Raw genomic sequence first — 18,992 nt, forward strand, 5'->3', positions numbered from 1 at the left:
GAAGTCCAACATCATTTGATTATATCTCTCATTTGAAGAAATTTTTTTATAAATACGTTATAATTGGGGTTCAAATCATGAATATGTGATAATAACCTGAATATTATATCGCAATATCATGACCCGTGGACAACCTTTCATTAATATATGATTAATTGAAGAAAGTTCTTTTAATCATCAAATGACATCCCATTTATTTCTTTTATTAAAAAATAGCCTCTCATCTCAGGTACGAATACAATCACCAACTATCTTTTAGTGTAGTATTTACTTCTGACACAAGTATCTTAGATCTAACTACTAGTTATAAAGTATAATTATGGTTATAGCACTATGACTATATCTATTATAGTTACAGTAACTACAAATTATAATAACATAATTGTTAGAATGCTATCTCGAATTAAAAAATATATATATATATATCCACATTATTAACGACTCTTCGTACTGATCCCATGAATATGAAGAAAAATACATATAAATACACAGATGTCAAATGGTAGGATAAATTTCAGATCGTTAATTTTTAAAAATTAATCCTTAATTATTATGTTAGCAATATCATACACCTGTCGTATGTGCTACATCAAGGGGTAATGCTATCTCGAATTAAAATTTAGACGGGGATGTTGGTGTGAAAAGCATATATATGTGTTAGAAGCGAGGGTATTTATACGATTTTATTTATTTTCTTTTGCCCTTAATGTATTTCATTTTATTGCTAAAATATATATTGTAAAATAAAATACAAAATAGTAAAGACGGTAAAGTTATAAGTGTATTATGCATTTTTCCATTAATTCATTTCTCGAGTGAGTCAAGGGTTCCGTTTGGGGTTCACCCTCTACCACCGCCGTCAGCACTCGGCAGTGCACCTCCTTTTCCTCCTCTGTCTCGCTCATCCCTTCTCCGGTCGTCGGAACAAGCTTCTCAACCACTCTATCGAACCACCAGTTTAACCATGGCTTGGAGGCGCGTCCTCGCGAAGGTAACATCTAAGGTTCCCTACGCGGATTGACTTTCTCGTTGTATCCGAGGGTTGTTCCAGATTTTTTTTCTTAGTGAAAACTCCAGATTTGTTTTCTATTTTGTGTGATCCGCTTGGCCCTTTGGGAGTTTAGCGGGATTGCATCTCTAGATTAGGGCTCCCCTTTTTTTAGATCGAAGAAATTCTAGAATGTTAAGGGTACTTTGTTTTGGATGTTTAACTGTTCGGGTCAAGTGCCTTGTATTATAGACCAACTGAAGGTGGTTGGGGGGCTTTTGACAACTGAAGGTGTCTTCCAACTTATGTCTCGTTCCTCTTGTGTGGCTTTATTCTCTTTTCGATGAAGGAACAAATCCTAATCGGAAATAGATATTGGTTTATGACCTTGAAGCAGTAGGGAAACTAACAGGATTGACTTTAGTTACTATCATGGACTCCTAATCTTCAAATATGTTGCCTTAATGTTTTTGATCCAACACTATGGATTAGGACCTAGTTAGACATTAATAGATTGTTTTATTTTGTCTTATGATACTTCATCATATGCTGTTCAGTTGAACTAACAGTTTTTGTTAATATTACTCTAATATATTGTCGTGACTTCTTTTTCCATGGGTTTTTAAGCATTCTCTGCTGTGCGTCAATTAGAATGTTTTGTTGCTATTGCTTCTCGAGCGTTATCATAAAAGTTGTTTCTATGCTGACACCATTAATATCCTAGGCGGATAATGTTGAGGTATGTGTTTTTGTTTTTATTTTTTTTTCTTATAATCTTGGTTGTTGCTGGTTGCAACAGCTTGGAAAACAACAATTGTTGGGGCGCTCACATTTTTATGGAAGATCTCAATCTCATCGTGTGACAGACAAGATTGAAGCTGGTATTGGTATGTGATTCATATTGTCTTATTAAATCCAGGAGAAATCTTAGTACAATCTATGATTCTCCGTTTATTTTTTAAATATTGGCTTAGAAGCATGGCACTGCAATAACTAGGTACTGGACTATTCAAAAAGGAACCAGTATTTACTCTCTTATCTGTCCCTCTACTGGCTAGTTGTCTCTCTCTGTTTTCATTAATGAATTGACCTTCTTGAAGAGTCAATTCATTGAAAAACCTCAACCACTATCAAGATCATGATTCAGGCCCAGGTGCAATTGTTTAATTCACATATATAGAGACTGAGATTTTGTTCCTGGTCGAATCGTTAGTCAAATGTTAGAATTTGCTCATGCAATTCAATGCTCTTCTTTCCTTCCTTTTGAACAGTTCAACCAATCCCCACATGCAAACCTAATATTTTCACCTATTTTCCCTTGCAAACCCTAATTTTTCTTTTCTTTTTCAGTTTCCATGCAATATCATCATCCACGCAAGCTATGGTCTATCCTTTTATTGCCTTCTCTCTCCTTCTTTCTTGTTCCTCTCCCACACTGTCTCCCTTTCCATCTATATTCTCTCTTCTCTCTCCAAATCATCTTTTTCGTAGTGCTTCTGCTCTCCCACATTTTGTCTCCCTTCCTATCCATGTTCTGTTTTTTCTCTCTCCTTCATTCCTTTTATTTTTGATGAATAGAAATCATCTTCCTTGTGCTTCTTCCTGAAATTTAATTAACCTCATTGTGTCCTGACACACCATAGACCTCCTTTTTATTGAATTTTTCTTGCTTTGATCTTGCTCTTTACGCTCCCACTCTTATCAATTACTTTTTGCACTTTGAATCTGAAGAAATGCAACTTATAACAAAATAAACTCGGACTGTAAATTAGCATATTCTCAAGTTAGAAAATTAACTTTGTGGTTAAATAAGTTGACAAATTAAATAAGAAAACAATAAAATCAAAATTTTCCCACTGTACAATTGAGCGTGAATGCTGTTATGGAACAATTTGAACTCATTAATGAACGATGAGAATTTACTGCATTACAAAGTATTTTAGAATAATTATTATGTAGTGTAATTTTATTCCTATTGTTGACATGTCTCCTGTATTAGCTCAGAAGGACTATTAGTATAGTGGCAAGTAGCAATCTCACTTTAGTGGCAAGTAGTAAACAAAGAAATCAACTCTCTAATCTGATGAGCTTTCAAATTGTGAATAAATAGAAAAGTACACGTGTCGATGGAAGTTTTAATTGATTTGCCAATTTTTAAACTCATGTTTTGGTTCTTAAATCATGATGTTCATTTTGTTCAATTTCTTCTTTTGGCTTCTATAGGTAACAAAAGTGAGTTATGATTTGTGAGTTTAAACCCTTTTAGGCATCATGTTGATGCTAATTGTTCTCTAAAGTGGTCAACTTAGTGAGAGGTTAATCTAAGGTTGCATTATGAAGGGAAATGAATTAATTTGCATTAATCGACTACCCAAGAAAGATCAATTACCAAACAATTCAAATTATTCCCAACCAGATAAAATTGACTTCGAAATTTAAAATTTAAATTTATTCCCAATCTACATTATTTGCTCTCATGAGATTGTGATTGTGCTATTTTAAGAAAACAATTGCAGTCGACCTTGTTCCTTATGTGGCTTATTGAAAAAACATAATTTGATATGCACAGATTTTCGCAATTTCCTAAACAAATTGTTGAGAGCAATATATACACCGGATTTCTTCCAAGCATCATTGATCTTAATCTTAGATATCTGAATGCAAAGACATAGTATACTTCATCGGATGTTTTTTTGATTTTGTAAATTAGACTACTTGGCTGAACTGCCATGTCTGTGAACCAATTGGCCAATGGTATCTTATGCTTCTCACTCAAAAGGCGTTCTAGCCATTGTTTACTCTTGGATAAAACTGAAAATAATAAATCAAAGGTCAGAAAGCAAGGGGCACAATATAGCTTCAGCTGTGTCAGATGCAAATGGATGGTTTTATTTGATCATAAATGATCCTGTCCGAATCGCCGAACCAAAGGACGCTGGGCACGTGGCGCGCTCCTAGTCGATGGAGTAGGCCTCCGAAGCTCCGGCGGACCTGCACAGAAGTCGGGCCGGGAAGGGGTCCCGACGGCGACCCTCCGACGCTCAAGTCAGGCAAGCAAACAGTGGAAAAGAGTGGCTCCAGAGATGTTTTACGCGTACCTCCGACGAAGTAAGAGGCTCTTTATATAGAGCGGTGAAAGAACCAATGCACGTCCACCGAGGCGCATACGTGTCCGCAGCCCATACCTCGGTATGCACCTGTCATAAAGCTTACCTGACACCATACTGCTACAGTCCAAGCATGTCTTCGATGAGACAAGAGAACACCTGGCCGTCAGACTAGGAGTATGGCCTAGCTCTAGGACTTGACGGCTGTCAGCAGATGTTCCTGTCCCTATTTACCCCTAGCCGGCCAGGACGTTCGTCCGGCCGGCTGGACGAAGAGCGCCGTCCGGACGTCCCTTATTCCCTGAGCCGGTCGGGCGGCGCACCCTTCCGCTCGGTCATTATTTACTGTTCCATTGAGCGTCGGAACCCTGACAGAGTCATTATTTACTGTTCCATTGAGCGTTGGAACCCCGATCTCTGTCAGGGTGTCTCAGATGTTTACTGGCAGACCGATCGGTCTGCCCTTTTCACATGAGTCCGGTCGGCTCACCCTTCTTCGACGGACCACCTGGCCCTTTGACCTCCACGTGACGTTGACCCCTCATTATGGGGCCCCGGGCTATTACCACCGGATCACTTGCCTTCCCCTCGAGTCTAGTCGAAGGAGGCGAGTCTGACTGACTGGACTGCCGCTCTGACTGAGCAATGATCACTGCGTTGGGCCGCTTGGCCGGGCATAGGGGTACTCATCCGTTCGGCGGTACCTTGTCCGTGCCTTGTGTTCTCTTGGAATCCATGTTCGATGCTATCTCCTACTACCCATCACGTGCGCTGTGCACGGTAAGGGGAGCCTCTTAAATGCGACCAGTATCCTGCTGACACGTGGCGATCGTGCGTTTGTCAGCGTATGGCGGTGGCGTCACTTCCGATGGGACAGCCGCCGTTTGAAATGGACGGATGGATGATGACCTCGTTATCGGCGACCTGGATCGGACGGTGGAGATTGCTCCCGGGCGGCGATATAAAGCCCGCGACTCCGCTTCCGCCGCATTGTTGCTTCATCCTCCTCCGGCGCCCCTCTGCTCGTTTTCTTCTCCGGCGACCTTGCCCCTCAACTCTTCGGCAACCCCCAGGCCCCCGGCGATCCTCTCTCTTGCTCGTAAGATCCTCTTTCCCGCTCCCAACGTTTTCTTCTTTCTGTTAATTGCTTCCTTTAATCGGTCTTCCTCCATTCTTTGCTTGAACCTTCCCTTTGGTCCCGTATTCTTGTCTTTCGACCATGACTAGCACCTCGCAGTCGACCGGCGGCGCTCCGGGTCTGTGGTACACGACCATGGAGAGCCGTTTTGACGAGGAGGACGCGTTGCGTCTCGCTCGGGCTTACGACATTCCTTCCGACCACCAACTAGTATTAGCCACACCGGCCGATCGGCCTCATGAACCGCCGCCCGACACCGTTCTTTTCTTCCGAGACCAATTTTTGGCCGGGCTGCGTTTCCCCCCTCACAAGTTCTTCTTACAAATCTGCAATTACTTTCGCATTCCGCTCGGCCAGGTAGTCCCCAACTCCATTAGGCTGCTGAGCGGAGTAATAGTCCTTTTCAAACTGAACAACATCCCCCTCGACCCTAAGATTTTTCATTACTTTTTTTATCCCAAGCAAGCCGAGTGAGGCACTTTTATTTTCCAGTCTAGGATAGGCTTCGTCCTCTTTGACAATATGCCGAGCTCCAACAAACATTGGAAGGAGCACTTTTTCTATGTGCGTTTTCCCGAGCGGCCAACTTTTCGTACCAAGTGGCAGACGGCGATGCCGACGCAACCGGAGCTCGGCAACTTTAGAGGTGACGCGGCCTACCTTCATGCGGCCGAGCGGTTGGTGGGTCAGCGCTATAACATTGACAAGCTACTCCTCCCAGGAGTAATGTATATATTCGGCCTGTCTTCCACTGCAGCCGATCTGCCCTGCAGCATGAGTAAGCGATTCTCGTCCCTCCTTTTTCTTTTGTTCTAATTGATTTAATCTTTGTTTCTGCAGCTGAAGTTATGTGGCGTGTTAAGGCGACCGAGAAGCTCAAATGACGAGCAAGGAGGTCGCCGAGCGGGCCTTGATCCGGCCGATCCGGCCGGCGAATCAGGTGAGGGGACTCCAGATGTCCCCGAAGCCTTAGACGCCGCTACCTCTCACGACGAGGCCGCGGGCGACATAGAACCTCCAACTCAAGCCGAGGTAGAGGGCCGTTGTGCCGATGATGTTCCGCTAGTCACTCGGAAGCGCCGACGACCGGAATTTGCCTCTGCCTCAACTCCACTTGATGAGCCACAGCCCGAGCGGGGCGCGGATGCTCCGGTGTTGTCCGGGACGGTCTCCCTAGAGAGTACACCGACCCCACATGACTCTCCGAGGGCAAGCTCTGAGGTGCCGCCGTCGAACCCTTCAAGAACTTTGTGTCGTATCAGGCGCTTGGGCGAGCTTCCTTCCTCGTCCACCGGTGGGCCATCCGGTAAGGCCAATGCTTCTCAGAGCGAGCCGAGCGGCGAATTTAATTAAAACTGTCCTGCGCCTCCCCTCTTGCTGATCGGCCAATGGTCCCTGAGCAGCAGATCACCTTGACGGGCCCTCTTGCCCAAGCTTGGGTGGATGCCCGGCGTCGAATAGCCATGCTGACTCCCGGGCAGCTCGGCGACAGCAACCTACAACAGGCCACCGGGGTATGCTCTTTTTCTTTGTTTGCGTATTTGAATTATGTTTTTAACCTGTTCACACTTGCTAGCAGAACTGGGTGGAGCAGATCGCCATTAGCGATCAGTTGGCCGAGCTGGAGGATGAATTGAAAAAAGTCAAGGCCGCGGGGGACAACCAACAGTTGACTGCCGCTCTGGAGAAGGGCAAAAAATTACTGGAAGCTGAACGGAAACGGGCTTCCGATCTGGTGAGCAAGGTTGTTCGGCTTGAAGCGATGATCAAGCAACGAGATAAGGAGATCAAGACGGCGATCACCCGGAAGCGCCAGGCCATCGATGATATGGACCGAATGAAGGTGGAGATCAGGGGGCTGGAGCAACGCATCAAGGACCTGGATGCTCTGCTGGCCACCGAGAAGGAGAGCCGCTCGGCCGATCTCCAAAGGTTTGATGGAGACTTGAAGGATCTCCAAGCCGCCAGCGACGCTGCCCACGCCGCGCTCAAAGAATATCAAGAGGGGGAGTCGGCTCGTTCTGACGAAGTGAGGAAGGCGTATCTCCGCTCGGAAGATTTCGGAGAGAAGTTTACCGACAATATATCCCTCACTTTTGAAGAAGCGATCAAGGCGGCGATGGATTACCTGAAGACCAAGGGCCATCTGCCCGCCGAGCTGGCCATCCCCCTTGAGGACCTCGCGACCGTGATGGGCGCCATCCTTGACAATCTTTTTGACTTTGACGCGTGATAAGCGTTTTTTTTTTCTTTTTATGAACTTTTTTGTATTCCGGCCGTTCGGCCCAACCTATTTTGTAGTAACCTTTCCGGTTCACCCAGTGCATAATAGATAGTCTTTTCTGTGCCTTCGACTTTTGTTTTGGCCAGAAATTTTTCCCTCGTCAAATCTAGTGTTCTTTATATCCACTCCGCTCGGCACCATGCTTCTGTCAGACTCAATTTGATCGTCTTTAATGCCTTTTATAATGCGACTGAGCAGCCGCTCGGCGTCCTAACGAAGCCGCTCGGCGTTTACATGCTAATATCTCTAACTTCTACTGACCATTTTTTGTTCTGTGCCTTACCCCAAAGGGGTTTTAACGTCGGAGCTCGACGATCTTCCGTTCGGACGTTTATAGACGCCGGCTCGTCTCTCGATATTTAACGTCGGAGCTCGACGGTCTTCCGCTCGGACGTTTATAGACGCCGGCTCGTCTCTCGATATTTAACGTCGGAGCTCGACGGCCTTCCGCTCGGACGTTTATAGACGCCGGCTTGCCTCGATATTTAACGCCTGAGCTCGGCCTCCGCCTCGGACGCTTATAAACGGCTCGTTTCGATATTTAACGCGTCGGCTTCCGCCGGACGTTTATACGGCTACTGCCTCGATATTTAACGCCTGAGCTCGGGTCTTCCTTCGGACGTTTATGACGCCGCGTGCCTCGATATTTAACGCCTGAGCTCGGCGGCTTCCGCCGGACGCTTATTCCGGACGCTTTATAGGCGCTGCCTCTCGATATTTAACGTCGAGCTCGACGGTCTTCGGCTAACCCATTGGCCATCCTTTGAATTAATTTTGCTTCTGCATTACAAGGACACGGGCGACTAACATATACAAAATTATTTACATTCGCACCTTTCACCCTCGATAAAGTGAGATGATTCGACTCCACGATCGCTCAGCTGCCGCCTCTTCATCCTCCAATAATAGGCTCCCCGAGCCGGAGCTTTCAATAACCTGAAGGCCCGCCCACGTGCCTCCAACGCGCGCCGACCGCCTCTTGACTTTCTTCCGACAAGATCGCCGACCGGAATGATCCGGGATTACACGGTTGTAATTTTGCTTCATCCGACGCGCCATCGACGGACGCCTGGCTCTTTCTTCTTTGACGCATCCACTCCATGTTCCTCCGCTCGCGTTATCATCATCATAATCCGAGCGGATTCGACTCCAATTTCAACAGGATGACCGCTTCGCCGCCATACACTAAGTGACGCCCGTCCTTCCTTTCGAGTCGTTCGGATGGCCCATAAGACGCTCATCCGCCAACTTCCTCCCAAATGGTCGAGCCGAGCGCAGAATCTGAAGAATTTCGATTGGCTATTTCGGCCGACCGTTGCTTTGGGGATAAGCCACGGACGTGAAGTGTTGCTCGATCCGTAGCTTTTGCACCAATCCTCTAGCATCTTCCCTGTGAATTGCCGCCCATTGTTGGAAACCAATCGGCGAGGGATGCCGAAATGATGTGTTGCCGGATAAAATTTTTGACCATCTGTCGGTGATCTTGGCTGGCGGCTCGGCCTCCACCCACTTGGAAAATAATCGACCGCCATTAGCAAAAATTTCCGCTGGCCGCCATCGGAAATGGACCAACAATATCCATTCCCATTGATCGAACGGATGAAACGCTGATGCCTTCATTTCCTCTGCCGGTTGGTGGTTGAAGTTATGGTACTTAGCATGAAAGGCATGTCGACACGGTCCGAGCGGCGTCCTGTAAGGTCGGCCAAAAGTATCCAGCTAGCGGGATCTTCTTAGCTAGTGCTCGTCCGCCATGTCCTCCGCGCGATCCTTGATGTACTTCTTGGAGGATGTAAGTCGAGTCCTCTCAGCGGTCGGGAGAAAGCCTTTTGTAAAGCTGATCGCCGATGAGGCCGACCGGCTCTCCTCCTTAGCAGCCGAGCTTCATCATTGGATGGCGTGGCACCCGAGCGGAGGAATTCCATGATGGGTGTCCGCCATCGCTTGGAAATGTGAGGCCTTCCATCCGGTCGACGCCTGACATTGGTTGCTGAATGGTGGCCGGCGTTATTGAGCTCGCAAGTTTGGCTAACTCATGCTTGATTTTCTGCTCTGGGTATCTTTCGGACAATAACTTCTCTAAAATCGGTCTTGAGCTTCAGCGTAGAGCTTGAGCCGAGCACTATTGATTTCAAAGGTACCAGAGGCTGAGCGCCAATCAATCCGGTGAAGCGTTACCCGACCGTCTCCATGCGGGCAGCCTAGTAAGCCGCCCATGAGGCTTATACTCGCCATTGTTGGTAGCCTTGTAATCCAGTCGGACGGATAAGTGCATCTTTTCTTCGAGGGAGAGTAACAATATTCCAATCCCGCAGCCGAGTGGACGACCCATCCATATATTCTCCACATTGCTTCCGGCCTCGCACCTCACCACAAAATCGCCAAGGATTGCGCTGATCCGCCGGCGGGCTGGTATTGATATCGAATTCACTTAACCCGTCGTCCACTTGATGAGCCGTCCGGACGCAGTAATACACCCGAGCGGGCTATTGGTTTTGACAATGATGGTATGCGAAGGAAATATGGACGGGCGTCGAGCGGCGAGACCGGGCGAAGGCTAGCTTTTCGAGCCAGTGTAGCGAGATTGAGATCTTTAAAATGTGACTAAGAAATACATGGCTCCTCTCCGCTCGCCCTCACCAATGCCGAGCCGATTGCTTCTCGGTGGATAGATACAAAGTGGCTCACCAATAGTCGGCTTGGCTAACACCGGGAGCGAATTCAGATATGCCTTTAAATCTTTGAACGCCCGGTCGTCCCGGTGAAATTTTGTAGCCTTACGTAAGATCTTGAAAAAAGGAAGGCTCGGTCGGCGGTTTTGGAGATGAATCTGCACAGAGCGGTTATCCGACCGGTCAACTTCTGCACGAAGGAGAGTTTCGTGCGCTTTCATCTTCTTTGGATTTGCTTCGATGCCCCGCTCGGTCACTATGTATCCCAAGAAACGCCCTCCTTTTGCTCCGAACAGGCATTTCTGGGGATTTAGCTTGACTCCATTTTTGCGTAGCGTTCGGAAGGTTTCTTCCATGTCCTTGTAGAGATCGGGCGCTCGGACGGATTTAATGAGAATGTCGTCCACATAAACTTCTAGATTCCGCCCGATCTGCTCTTTGAATACTTTATTCATCAAGCGTTGATATGTGGCCCTCGCATTCTTCAATCCGAACGACATTACATTATAGCAATAAGTGCCGTCGGCTGTCACAAAGCTGACTTTTTCTTGATCTTCATGGGCGAGCGGCACTTGGTGATAGCCCTGGTAGGCGTCGAGCATACAGATTAATTCGCAGCCGGCCGTAGAGTCCACCAGCTGATCTATCCGGGGCAGAGGATAAAAATCTTTCGGGCAAGCTTTGTTGAGATCCCTGAAATCTATGCATACTCTCCACTTGTTGCCCGGCTTGGAGACTAATACCACGTTCGCCAGCCAGCTCGGGAATTGCACTTCGCGTATATGGCCGGCTTCCAGAAACTTCTCCACCTCCGCCCGGATGATGGCATTCTGCTCGGTGCTGAAATCTCTTTTTCTCTGCTTCACCGGCCGAGCGTCCGGTCGGACATGCAACTCGTGCTGCGCTATGCTCGGCGAAATTCCGGACAGCTCATGTGTCGACCAGACAAAGACATCATGATTTCTCCGGAGGCATTGGATCAGCTCCTCTTTCTGCTTCTCCTCCAGATCGGATGCAATAAAAGTCGTGGCCTCCGGTCGGGTTGGGTGAATCTGCACTTCCTCTTTTTCTTCATAAATTAAAGAGGGTGGCTTTTCAGTGATGGCGTTTACCTCGATCCGGGGCACCTTCCGAGCGGAATTGGCTTCCGCTCGGACCATCTCGATGTAGCATCGCCGAGCTGCTAGCTGATCTCTCCCACTTCGTCCTCCACGGGAACTTGATCTTTGATGGAAGGTTGAGACGACCGCTCGGCATTCGCCGAGCAAGATGACGTTGTAGGACGAGGAGAGTCGACCACCACAAAGTTTGTTGTCCTTCTGAGCGGCTCTTCTCCCAATGAGGTAGCTAGCCGAATTTGTCTTCCCGTAAACCCGTAGAGCGGAGTTGTCATGGGTAACAGCTCGTTGCGGTGATCGAACGCCTTCTTGAATAAGATGTTGACTGAGCTCCCTGAGTGAATAGTGTAATTGGATATTACCGCTTTGATGGCGAGCATCGTGGGTACTGACTCCTTCCAAGTCCGGGTCCGAAACTAATTTGGGTCCTACGCCGTTTCTGCCACAACCGATTGCATGAATTTGGAGTTGCCGAACGCTTGCCTTCTAGCTCGATTGAGTCTCCTCCGGTCGGCCCGCCAAAGAATAACGTTGATCTCGTCTCGAAGTATTGCTTTATTTTCCTCCGACGGCGGGACCGTTCTCGACGCCTCGGCGATTCTCCCGCCTTGGAGAACGATGCGGGAGTCTGTTGTTGTGGCCTATCAGCTCGCGTCCGATCGGCTTCATGAGTTCTCTCTCTCCTGTCGACCGAAGGAGACCGTCCGGGAACGGGATGTGCCACGAAAGGAAGACTTCGACAATCCCTTGTGTTGTGTGTATCTGTCCGGTGGATGGAGCGAACATCGGTCCATTTCTTCTTTGGCTTGGTACCTCGCACGTGCGGATCGGGCATATCGGACTGCCTCGCCTTAGTCCTGGCGGTGATGAGTGGCGTCTGTTTCCGCTCCGGAGGAGCCCGCTCGGTTGGAGTTTCTTTTTCCTGGCCGCGCGCTTCCTCCATGTTATTCGCCCGCTGTAGCATGTGATCATAGTCTCGAGGCGGCTTTCGGATGAGTGATCGGAAGAAATCCCCATCCACTAGGCCTTGTGTGAAGGCATTCATCATGGTTTCCGAGGTGGCCGTTGGAATGTCCATCGTCACTTTGTTGAAGGCATCTGGCCGCCGAACGCCAAAACCACCGCCTTCTGCAGCAGAACGCGGAAGGTATCCCTTATGTTGATGGCGTTGAACTCCTTGAAGCTCTCGGCACAGTCACCTCCCTGAAGCAAAAACGCCTTCCCGACGGCAGCGTCCGAGAGTTTGTCCTCTAGTTTCCTCGCCTCTCCGGCGAACACCAACGGAGGGTACGTCGCCAGGCTTCGGAGCACCGACTCCAGCTCCTCCTGGTCCGGGTACGTTGGAATCTGAAGCGCCCGCCTGGATCTCCAACTATCCGGCGCCCAACTCGAGGAAGCATAGAATATCGGTCTCCGGGAGAAGCCGAATATCCAGGAGGATAAGGCTCGATGTTTCTTGGCGGAAGCGGCGTCGACCGCTGTGTGGAGGAAGGATGACGCGTCGGCGAGCGGCGTCATCGCTGGACCGAGGCGAGTTATTGCTCCAATGGCGGCCCTTATCTTGATCAGAGCGTCGAGTTCCTCGTTCGAAAGCGTCACCATGTGTTGTCTTCCAGCCTCGTCCATTGTTTCCGATCGGATGCAGGAGCGTTCCCACAGACGGCGCCAAATTGATCCTGTCCGAATCGCCGAACCAAAGGACGCTGGGCACGTGACGCGCTCCTAGTCGATGGAGTAGACCTCTGAAGCTTCGGCGGACCTGTACAGAAGTCGGGCCGGGAAGGGGTTCCCGGCGACGACCCTCCGACGCTCAAGTCAGGCAAGCAAACAGTGGAAATGAGTGGCTCCAGAGATGTTTCACGCGTACCTCCGGCGAAGTAAGAGGCTCTTTATATAGAGCGGTGAAAGAACCAATGCACGTCCACTGAGGCGCATACGTGTCCGCAGCCCATACCTCGGTATGCACCTGTCATAAAGCTTACCTGACACCATACTGCTACAGTCCAAGCATGTCTTCGATGGGACAAGAGAACACCTGGCCGTCAGACTAGGAGTATGGCCTAGCTCTAGGACTTGACGGCTGTCAGCAGATGTTTCTGTCCCTATTTACCCCTAGCCGGCCAGGACGTCCGTCCGGCCGGCTCGACGAAGAGCGCCGTCCGGACGGCCCTTATTCCCTGCGTCGGCCGGGCGGCGCACCCTTCCGCTCGGTCATTATTTACTATTCCATTGAGCGTCGGAACCCTGACAGAGTCATTATTTACTGTTCCATTGTGCGTCGGAACCCCGATCTCTGACAGGGTGTCTCAGATGTTTACTGGCAGACCGATCGGTCTGCCCTTTTCTCATGAGTCCGGTCGGCTCACCCTTCTTCGACGGACCACCTGGCCCTTTGACCTCCACGTGGCGTTGACCCCTCATTATGGGGCCCCGGGCTATTACCACCGGATCAATAAATATTTCTCATGTTTGTTATCTATATGATACTAATATCAGTAAAGACAAGTAGAATATCTTCAACTTTATTCTTATACAAATTGAATTGTAGTATTTCAGTTGCAAGTTAACTTGCTATTTTCAGTTACATTTCTGAGTTTTTTCTGTCATTTTCTTCTTGCAGATGACCGAATTGGAAACTTCCACGAAAGGTTCCAGTCGAGTTATGCTGGAAATTTTGCTCGAAGAGTAAGAGATACTGATGGCATGAATGATGTAACATTGCTTAAAGAGCTATACAAAAATGATCCAGAAAGAGTTATTAGACTCTTTGAAAGTCAGCCATCACTGCACTCAAACCCTTCTGCACTTGCTGAGTATGTTAAGGCATTAGTGAAAGTTGATAGGTTGGACCAAAGTACATTGCTGGAAACTTTACAAAGAGGTAAGAAGAAGAATAATATCCAGTTACTATTATCATAATTATATTTATATCTGATCAACAAGAATTAAAAAAAATATTGTAAGTTGATTTGCAAGCTTGCCCAGTAAGTCATTGATGATCACAAGTGTGAGCATGATATAGACTTCATAAAGTTCAACTGATGGTTAAGATCTGTGTAGCAGGATTCGAATAGTTAGGACAAACACAATTGCTTGATGATGATGAACACAGTTTGACATTTGTCTTAAATATGAAACCAGATCACAGAACTTAATGATTTTCTCTCCTTTAAAATTACAAAAGTAACATAAGATGGTAGTTCTTAAAAAAAAATAAAAGAAGAAATTGTGGATAGGGGAAAAAGAAACTGGATCATTGTGTGCAAGAGCATAAGAAAAAGGTTAGCTTGGGCCACATCTTCATCTTAGATATGAACCCTATGTGATGAATTGGCAATAACTTTCTGGAAATCTTGAAAGATGTTGATGGGTAGATTGAGATAGATAGCGAAAATAAGTAGATCTGTGACATAAGGAGATAGGTTCTGAATATAAGATTCTCTGAAAATGATGTAAGGAGAAATTTTGTAGAATTTGAATTTTTTATATTTGTCTCATGATAGAAAAATCTACTTGAGATTTATCTTGTGATAGATAAGTCTTATCTATCATGGAATAAAATATCTTTTCTTTTATTTTTAATAATGAGTTGAGTTTAGTTTATTGGTGGACCCCAACTAGTAATATAGCTTTGGATGGGAGCTTAATTGAGGAATGAAATTCATATAGATGATCCCAACTAGTCAGGACGAATTCGGCAATGATGATCACCATGTAGATTAATTATTTTCATATATAAAATTGTGGATGCAAACTTAAATATTTTATCGTAATATCATTGTGTACTCTTACTGATATAATTAAGTTCTAAATCTGTAGAATATAATCACACATACACCATGCAATGGTTCGACTCGATGCTGTTGTGTACACTTTTTAAAGCCTGCTGGAAGTTAAAAAGGGTTCGCGTATAACTGAATGTCTCCATTTGAAGCCAATTGTCTAAGTTGTACGAATATCACTTCAAAGTTCCCATATGAACCAAAATATATTCCCTTAAGTTTGTCAGGATTTAGGTAAGTTCTTGGAATGATGAGGGCTGTAGTTCTCTGTGACCCCTATCCCATTTCAAACCTAATTTGGGTTCACATCGTCTAGGGAAATTCTGGTTGCAAGATAATCATGTTTGAGATACATGTTATGCTTTTCCAGGAACATATATGCTATAATGTACTGGAATTTTTAGTGTATATTAATTTACATAAGTGACATCACAAATAAGTATATGCACATTTTGTTGGAATTTATAAGTTTTAGCTTTCAATAATTTTTTTTTTTTTTTTTAAATCCTCTTTGTTATTGTTAATCATTGGATTTTCAGCCATAAACTAAAACAGCTGAATTCTAGCCTATGATCATCCTGTTCTATTTTGCCTAGTCATAAATTACAACTAAAAGTTAATCCCTCTCATTGTGGTCAATTTTTTAGTCTAAAAGGAATTTTTTTAATGGAGAATGGATGGAGAGAATTTTCTATTCATGCTCTTGTTTTTATCCTTCTTATTGTGGCTGGATTTTATTAACTAATCATAGGTGTAGGCATTGCTAACTCAGCAAGGGAGGAGGATCTCTTAACCAACTATAACAGTATCCCAGCATTAAAGAATGCTGGCCTATCAACAAAGGATGGTATTCTTGGGACTGCAAATGCCCCCATACATATGGTGACTGCAGAATCCAGCAATTTTAAAGAGCAGTTATGGCGTACATTTCGGACTCTTGCAGTCTCATTTCTGGTAATATCTGGTGTTGGAGCACTTATTGAGGATAGGGGAATCAGTAAAGGTTTGGTTACTTTAAAGTTAAAGCTGTTGTTATGTTATGTGGAAGATGAAAATTTTTTTGTTCCAGTTTAGTGGATAAAACACTTCGTTTGGGTTGTAAACCTCAGCAGGCCTCGGTCTACATGAAGAGGTTCAACCAAGCATGGATTCTAGCACAAAATTTAGTGATGTAAAAGGCGTTGATGAGGCCAAAGCTGAACTAGAGGAAATTGTCCATTACCTTCGTGATCCTAAGGTCTGCTGCTTAATTGAAATTCTATGCCTTTGAAGTTTAGTTGTATTTTTTATTTTTCTATAAAGTTCCTTATCTATTTATGTGCATGTTTCTTGTACGTTTTGGAGATGTCAATTATGATTTTCTGATAACATTTATTTCCAAAATAGTCTGGGATTTTTTTAGCTGAAGACCTTATTAACAGAAGGTGAGGAAAGGTACTCATTTTGGGTAACCACAATTATCAAAACCTACTAAGGTAAAAGATATAACCAAAAAACAGGGAGATGAAGGAAAAGAAAAAGGCAAGACATAGGATAACAAAAGAATACAATAGGGCAAAACAATAAATTCATGATTTTAATTTTTAACCATTTGTGTGGCTTGCACGTGTAGCTAATCATTCAACTTGTAGTGCGCCTTTCAAATAATTACATACATTGTGAAAAATTTATGTAAATATGATGGAAGATTACTCCATGCATGCAAAAAAATTGTGTTTTATGTACATCACAAGGGGAAATGCCAATATCATTGTTCTTGTGAATATAATAAAGATTTTTTTTTTTTCTGTAATTTTTGTCAACTTCTTATTGTTTTATTGAATTGAATCTTTTTTTTTGTTATTTATGGTGCTTGCTTTAGCGTTTCACCCGTCTTGGTGGGAAGCTTCCAAAAGGTGTGTTGCTGGTTGGTCCCCCTGGCACAGGGAAGACAATGCTAGCAAGGGCTATTGCAGGGGAAGCCAGTGTCCCTTTTTTCTCATGCAGTGGCAGCGAGTTTGAAGAAATGTTTGTTGGTGTGGGAGCTAGGAGAGTTCGGGATCTTTTTGCTGCTGCAAAGAAAAGATCTCCCTGTATTATATTCATTGATGAGATTGATGCAATTGGTGGGAGCCGCAACCCCAAGGATCAACAGTACATGAAAATGACACTGAATCAATTACTTGTTGAACTGGATGGTTTTAAGCAGAACGAAGGCATTATTGTCATTGCAGCAACCAACTTCCCAGAGTCATTAGACAAAGCTCTTGTGAGGCCTGGTCGTTTTGATCGCCATATTGTTGTTCCCAATCCAGATGTTGAGGGAAGAAGACAGATTTTAGAATCCCACATGTCAAAGGTATACATATCTCCCTATTAGTAATTTACAGGCATTAGCACATTTTACTGTCCTCAACTTTTTAAGATCTCATCTAGGGATCTTTTCTACCTGTTGTTTACACCTAAATTGAATTCCTGCAGATAAAGTATTTGAAATGACTAAAAGAGACGAGAGACAATATCTCATTAGCCTTCCCCAGCAGTGCATATCTAATTGTTTAGCTTTGTTCTGTTGCAGGTCTTGAAGGCGGAAGATGTGGATCTGATGATAATTGCCAGGGGTACACCAGGGTTCTCAGGTGCGGATCTTGCAAATTTGGTTAATGTTGCTGCCCTTAAGGCTGCTATGGATGGAGCAATAGCTGTTACAATGGCTGACCTGGAGTATGCAAAAGACAAGATAATGATGGGCAGCGAAAGGAAATCAGCAGTTATTTCTGAAGAATCCAAGAAGTTGACAGCTTATCATGAAGGTGGTCATGCTCTTGTTGCTGTCCACACTGATGGTGCCCTTCCAGTCCACAAAGCTACAATTGTGCCCCGAGGGATGTCCCTTGGTATGGTTGCCCAGTTGCCAGAGAAGGATGAGACAAGCATCTCTAAGAAACAAATGCTGGCAAGACTTGATGTGTGCATGGGTGGCCGGGTAGCCGAAGAGCTAATATTTGGGGAGAATGAAGTGACTTCTGGCGCTTCATCAGATCTGCAACAGGCAACTAAACTTGCAAGAGCAATGGTCACAAAATATGGAATGAGTAAGCTGGTTGGTTTTGTTTCACACAACTATGATGATAATGGCAGGAGCATGAGCACCGAAACAAGGCTACTGATTGAGGAGGAGATCAAGGTTTTTCTGGAAAGGGCGTACAATAATGCAAAAACTATATTGACAACCCACAACAAAGAGCTGCATGCTCTTGCCAATGCGCTTCTTGAGCACGAAACACTTTCTGGTGCACAGATCAAGAACTTACTTGCTCAAGTAAATAGTCACACGCAGCAGCAACATCAGGAAGTGGCACCTGCTCAAGTGAATTCCCCAGCAGCACCTACAATGCCTCCCTCAGCAGCTGCATCAGCTGCTGCAGCTGCAGCCGCTGCCGCAGCCCAAGCAGCAGCTAAGGCTAAGGGAGTTGCTCAGCCTGCAGTTGGGTCTTAGTCACAAATTATGTTCTACATTTCAGCATGTATAGTTTTTTATGCTGCAGGTTATTTATACCATCAGAAAGCACAAACAGGATGGCCACAGAAAGAGATGACGTTAAAAATTCAATTATGGACAGCTTAACTTGTGTGTGTATGTGTAACATTCATTTTCTGCTTCACTGATTAACACAAGAACACAACTAGAACTTTGGTGTTCTGAATATTTCCAAATTTTGAATTGGTACCTGTCTACTGTAATACTAATAATGTTCAGTACCTTTAAATTATAATTATAATTCATGTTCTGTTGTCTCTTAGAACTCCTGCTACAAAAAATATTATATGGTGACTATGGTCTGATGTTGGATTGCTCAAGGGCAAAATGTCGACCCACGATAGTTTGCAATCATAGTATTGTCTTAAAAATGGAACTTTACA

General features: G+C 45.3%; 1 protein-coding gene across 4 annotated transcripts; it reads left to right on the forward strand.

Annotated features, from left to right (window-relative positions):
* Window positions 1-791: 791 nt before the first annotated feature.
* LOC121977519 (ATP-dependent zinc metalloprotease FTSH 5, mitochondrial-like) lies at window positions 792-18,871 on the forward strand. 4 transcript variants are annotated; one of them, XM_042530049.1, is made up of 7 exons: window positions 792-991; window positions 1,788-1,875; window positions 13,928-14,188; window positions 15,841-16,092; window positions 16,199-16,326; window positions 16,951-17,427; window positions 17,647-18,871. In XM_042530049.1, the coding sequence occupies exons 1-7, from the start codon at window positions 965-967 to the stop codon at window positions 18,565-18,567; spliced, it is 2,154 nt and encodes a 717-aa protein (XP_042385983.1). In that variant the 5' UTR covers window positions 792-964; the 3' UTR covers window positions 18,568-18,871. The 4 variants fall into 4 exon arrangements, with proteins under 4 accessions (XP_042385983.1, XP_042385988.1, XP_042385991.1 ...); XM_042530054.1 differs by having other exon boundaries at window positions 16,202-16,326; XM_042530057.1 differs by having other exon boundaries at window positions 15,847-16,092.
* The last annotated feature ends 121 nt before the right edge of the window (window positions 18,872-18,992 follow it).

This window comes from Zingiber officinale, chromosome 1B (assembly GCF_018446385.1).
Source record: "Zingiber officinale cultivar Zhangliang chromosome 1B, Zo_v1.1, whole genome shotgun sequence".
Classification (NCBI taxonomy): domain Eukaryota; kingdom Viridiplantae; phylum Streptophyta; class Magnoliopsida; order Zingiberales; family Zingiberaceae; genus Zingiber; species Zingiber officinale.